Below are 5984 nucleotides of genomic sequence, written 5' to 3'. Positions count from 1 at the left end.
GAGTAACTGGATTGAAGCAATATGCTGTAGATACTTTTGCGGCTAGTTTATTGCTAGTTTGATGCTAGGTAGCTTGCTAGGTCCTGCACAGTAATTAACATTTGCTAATGTAACAACATTTTAAACAACCTTAGATGAAAAAGGTGAATCTCCAGCACATCTACAGGACAGGAGACATCTATGAATAACGCTTGGAGGTCTCTTACGCAGTTGACTTCCCTAGGGCCAGGTGAAACATGGTTTTAAAACACATTAACTACAATTCCTAAAAAGTCCTAGAATGCATTCCAGGACCTGTCAGAACCCTAGATAACTTAGGCCATCATGAGCCTCTCCCAGATCCGGGATCACAAGAGTGGCACCATCCTATAGGGACAGTATCTTAGCAGACTTGAGTTTGCGGCCCTGCAAAAAGATGTTTGGAACAACAGTCACATGTTCACCTCTTGTTTGTGGAAAAGGTGCTAACATAATTGCAAATCACTTTGGGAAGTGAGGGCGGTGGCACCTTTCTAGCCAAGACATTGATGGAAGCCACCACATTAAGCATGAGAAGTGCATTGTGGATGGGCTTGAGTTTTGTTCTTATAGCCTGGGAGGTATGGCTTCTGACTAGCTCAGCACTTGTTTGCAAATTAATTTATGATTGAATATGAATTGTTTTGCACAGAGTGACCAATTGAAACGGTACACAAACTTTTAAGGGCAAAATCTTAATTATTTATTCAGTGCCTTTGTTACAACTATATAATAAGCATCAGTTTGAATACAATAACAGCTTCTTTTTATAACAAACAAAATACAAATTCCAAAAAAATGACGACAAAAGCTGTTATTGTCAGTAGTACGGTGTTGCGGAATCAAGGAACCAGGTGCAGGCAGAGGTAGTTGGTGTAGTTCTTTAATTAAACAAACAAACACCGAGCACAAACAAAACACAATGAAAGAAAAGGGCTGTACACAACAGTACACAACGGCTCTAAAGAAACTTACGTTCAAACGGCAACACACACAACACCATCCAACAATAAAAATTATCCACAAATGCAGGGAGCAGAGGGGAAACATTTAAACACTTACAAATGGTGTGATAGGGACCTGGTGTGCGTGATTAAAGACGTGACAGAAAACAAGTCTGGGATGTGTTCATAAGTGATGGGAACTGAGGGTGTAGGGAACGGTGGCGCTGCTGCTCACCGTACCATGACAGTTATGACATCATATTAATGAAGTTTTGATAAAATGGCAATTAAATATTCTAAGCTCAAATTAAATTATTCTGGTGGTTTCCGGTATGAAAATGCATGTGTTCAATACTATTCTATTAAGTTGCTCTTGATAAGCTTGGGGTCAGGGTTTGGTTAAGATTAAGGTAAGGGTCAGTTTAAGGTTTTGGTTAGTCATTTACATGTTAGGAGTCTTCTTACTTCACTAAAACATTCACTGGCCAGCAATCACAATATAGCTTGCTCGTGCCCAACAACCACAAATAGTCACTAGAAGGCATTGAGACAAGGCAGCCCTGCCCCATATCCACCCATGACCCTCTAGTGGCACTGCACTGACCTTTGCTGGACATCTATATTTCTTCAAAGTTAAATAAATAAAACCATTCAACTTCTACCAGTTAAAAATAATGTAACTACTCCCACAGTAAATTATATTGTCTCTGCCAGCTCGCCAGCTATTTAGCTACAGCCACCATGCAGCACCTCCCATAACCTTTGTATGCAGAAACAGTGGGAGCCTGAACATCATGGCCTAAGGGAGGGATTGCCTTAGGGGAGGGATTGTCATAGTAAAGCGGATTTTGTTAAAGTAACAAAAGTATCAACTTTCTTAATGTAAGTAACTGACTACTTATATTGATTACTGAAATTGAAAAACAATATGCATGACACTGGTGTGTAGTAATACCTCACGTCTAAACATGTATTAATACCGACAATCTGCTGAGATGAAACTCAGTGTAAAGAATTTTACTAACCATCACAGTGCATTTAGGCAATCTCCCTAAATTAATGTCTACACTTTATTCAATGTAGAACAGTCCCGTTAAAGTGACAGGAAACTTGCTGAATACCCAAAGTTTGACAACAGTTCTGTCCTTGGGGGAAACAATGTCTGTTCCATGTTGTTGCTGGTACTGTTCATGTTGCATTTAACTTCATCTGCAGCTTTTTGCAACCATGTCCTCCAAGTCTACAAGAGAAAACACAGAAAAGTAATTTAGCCATTAAATTGCCTGTGGATCTGTGGATTACCAATTTTCATCAACCAGACAGACTCTTAATAATTGAAGAATTGCAAAGGAGGTCCACTCGATATCTGCTACTCACACTTTAGCACTGTTTTGTACACCTGTGTGTAGCCTTGCTCTGGATTTTTACTCAGGTCTTTATAGTAGTAAAAACGTAGCTCATGTGGGTACTGAGAGTAAGACAGGTTAAGGACCAGGGGAATGATCCGATTGGACATGGGGCCCTCAGACAGGGCCTGATGCATCATATACTTGCACCAGTCATCCAGCAGAAAATTAGGGGTGATGAGAAGGGCCAGGCAATGGCTGTTCTGCACAGCGTGGCATATCTCAGAAGAGATGGCACCACCCAATTCTGCGTCACGTGGTCGCAGAAAACAGCGCAGGCCACAGGATGTGTTCTCCAGGTAAGAAACCAGACAAATGGCTTCTTCAGTGTCATCAGGACTATGGCAGACGCACACGTCGTATGTCTGGCTCCAGCGAATAGTGGAACTCAAAACAGGTGGTAAGGTAGGACTTGAGTTGGGAGCCAATGATAAGGCACCATTGACAGAAGGAGATGGAGTCCTGACAGAGCTTCTTGCTACCGGTACATGTGGAGAAGAGCTGCTCTGTGCAGAATCTTTTTTAGGTTTTACTAAGAATCGACTAAACCAGCCTGAAACGAGAATTAAACATTAGTAATTTCACATAATATTTGATAATATCAGAATAGTTGGACTCTGTATAAATGTCCAATTCGTAATAATAAAGAGTGTTGTGAGGTGTTGTGAGGAGGTAAGCAAGCAAATTTATGCTCCCACAAGAAAACAAGCAAAACATTTATTGTTTTTGCAATCAGTCTTTAGGGAAAGTTTTTATCAGCACTATATTGTTCAATTGTATCCGATGTAAAACTGAGTGCTTTTTGTCGCCTAGGGTGCTCCATCTGACTAAGCCGCAGTCTCTGGTGCACATGTGCTGCCGCAGCATGGGTTTGGATGTGGCCCACTACTCTTTCAGTCAAAACTCTCTCCTCTGTCTTTTCACACTTTCCTGTCAAATAAAGCATAAATGCCAACAAAATGTATGAGGTTCTGTTTTGTTCTGTTTGGTTTTGTTCTTGAACGTAGCCTGTCCATTCTGTTCTGATTGCTCTCCTGTTTATCTGGCCTTGTTAGCTTTCTATTTAGTCTGCCCAGTTCTGTTCAGAATTTGTTGAGTTGCCTGCCTGCCTTGTGTGTGTTTTCTGCCTGCCTGCCTGCCTGCCTTGTGCCTTTAGCTCCAGGCGGGGTGTCCTGTTCCTCAAATCATTACACTTAATCACCTTAAAGTTGATTTAACCTTCTCTTGTAAGTGACAATATTTCTTAAAAGTCCACTTGGGGAGTCACTTGCAGGGTGACGTAAGCTTTATTGCGATAATAATAACCTATGAGAATAAGTATTTGGATTACTTCTCATTCAAACATTTTAATATTAATATATAAACTAATTTAACAAGGTATTTTGAGTTCTGAATTTTAATTTGCTGATAACCCTGGTCGATGTAAAATACGGTGTGTGGTGTGGTATTCAGCCAATATACACAGCTAAGAGCTGTTCTTAGGCAAGATGCATCTCAGTGTCAATATCTGTGTGGACATAATTATATATTTTTTACATTCTACACGTTATTTATTAGCATACAGTCAAACTACAGTGAAGTCAGTTAAGGTTTCATGGATTCAGGATTAATGTAAGTGTAGCTACTCTAAAATGTGTCTAGTTAATTATTACCACTGAAAACCTTTGCTAGGTTGGTCTAGCTTGGATATTAGCCAGGGTCCTATCTATTTCATATTAGGAAATAAACGGCAGGAAAATGTTTTCAATGAAACAAGCAAAGTATTAACACTTTTGAAATTCATTATATGTTGGTCTAGTGCTTTGAGTTTTAAAGCCTAATATATCATGTTTAGAGGGATAATGGACTTTACGGCCCTGTTATTATAATGACACATAAAAGCCATGCTAAAGAAATTGTTTAGCATATAATCTTGGTATGTAAATAATAATAAAACAGTTATTTTAGACAAACACTTACTATTTAAATAAATGGCTTTACATGTTTGCAATCCTGCCAGTAAACATTTTAAAAACCTAAAAGGGAGTTTAATGCACCAACTGTACTTCCTCACAGCACATGGTTTAGACAACATTATTTATTTCAACTCACCATACATGCTCCTGACATCATTCTCCAGATGAATGTTGGCAATGTGTTATTCTTCCAAAATTGTACACCATTGGAAACTATAAAATCCTTCAACATTCAATGTATTTTAAAATAGATTTTCCATTCTGTACAAACACACCAAGCAATAAAACATTTATGCTCCAAACAAAAATGTATTTTTTCAAGTTAAAGTCCATCTATCCCCCCCCTCTGTATATATATATATATATATATATGAATTGCAAACGTAACCTACCAAAACTTTTTCTGATACTCTCAGCAGAAAAAGAGGAAGTTGTAGGCTTTAGCTGCTGCCCCTTGTTGTGTGACTAAATGTCTTGATTCCCACAAGGCACAATGTAGACATTTGTAGATAATTTTTTACCATCCATAGGGCAAGAGAGGTCTAGACTGTACTATACTTGGTCCTCTGTAGTGCAAAATATCTACTAGTGTGTGGGATTTAATCAAACCAGGGAGGGAATATGTTTTTAGGGAACTGTACAGAACAGGCAGGAAGTAATGCTGTAATGTTTTTAGCCACAATGTCCCCAGGCAAACTGTGGTTGTAGAGAGTTGCACCATACAGCTGTCTAATGCTCTGTCATGCATGTAGTCTAATGTATTTTCATAAATTTTTTAATAAGGATCCATTGATTGTTCTAAAAGTTATAAGGCCACTTTTATAAATACTTTTACAGGAGCCTTGTAAAAGTGTTTTCACCAATTGTGAGTTTGTGTTGCAGTTTAATGTAATATTATTGCTCATATAACCAGGGTTTGATTCTCAGTTCCTGGGTTGATGAATTGTCATGGTCCGGTGAGCAGCAGCGCCACCGTGTCATACATTCTCAGTTTCCCATCACTCACGAACACATCACGGACTGTCACATGTTTTCAATCTTTCACACCAGGTCCCAATTGATATCGTTTGTATGTGTTTAAATGTTTCCCCTCTGCTCCCCACAGTGTGGATCATTGTTGTTGTGTCTGGATGTCTTGTGTGTTGCCGTTATTTGTAAGTACTTTATACCCGTTGCCTGCTTTCGGTTTGCTGCGTTAGTCAGCCCTGTTCTTTCATTGTGTTTTGTGTGCTCGGTGTTATTTTTGTTCATTAAAAGAAACCACACCAACTACTCCTGCCTGCACCTGTTTCCTTGCTCTGCAACACTGCACTGCATTGTGGAATGAATAGTGAAACAAACTATATATTTTGGGTTCTCAATGGGTTCCAAGTGAAACTGTTACAAATGTAGGCTATAATTTATGAAGTTATAAAAGACTAAATAAAGGAATTATGATAAATCAAATGGTTTTCTGAAATTGTCTTTCTAATCAATCCAAATGAATTCCTAATGCCCTCTAAACCATGATCTTTTAATGGCCCACTCCAAACACGTGTGTGTGTTTTCAAATGTGTGTGTAGAACAAAGACTCAAGACAGAAAACTACCATTTAGTTTATTATGTAAGCATAATTGTATTTTGGCTGGATATTTTCTTAAAGTTATATCTATAATACCTGC

At 38.7% G+C, this 5984-nt stretch overlaps 1 protein-coding gene across 2 annotated transcripts; it reads right to left on the bottom strand.

The window, feature by feature from the left end:
- Nucleotides 1-752: 752 nt before the first annotated feature.
- tirap (toll-interleukin 1 receptor (TIR) domain containing adaptor protein) lies at nt 753-4953 on the bottom strand. 2 transcript variants are annotated; one of them, XM_010893298.5, is made up of 4 exons: nt 4716-4953; nt 4460-4584; nt 2340-2921; nt 753-2202 (listed from the first exon to the last, which is right to left on the bottom strand). In XM_010893298.5, the coding sequence occupies exons 2-4, from the start codon at nt 4464-4466 to the stop codon at nt 2168-2170; spliced, it is 624 nt and encodes a 207-aa protein (XP_010891600.1). In that variant the 5' UTR covers nt 4467-4584; nt 4716-4953; the 3' UTR covers nt 753-2167. The 2 variants fall into 2 exon arrangements, with proteins under 2 accessions (XP_010891600.1, XP_019899171.1); XM_020043612.3 differs by having other exon boundaries at nt 4460-4546.
- Between the last annotated feature and the right edge of the window lie 1031 nt (nt 4954-5984).

This window comes from Esox lucius, chromosome 1 (genome assembly GCF_011004845.1).
Source record: "Esox lucius isolate fEsoLuc1 chromosome 1, fEsoLuc1.pri, whole genome shotgun sequence".
Taxonomy (NCBI): domain Eukaryota; kingdom Metazoa; phylum Chordata; class Actinopteri; order Esociformes; family Esocidae; genus Esox; species Esox lucius.
The sequence above is the reverse complement of the archived record's forward strand: the minus strand, read 5'-3'. Positions and strand labels throughout refer to the sequence as shown.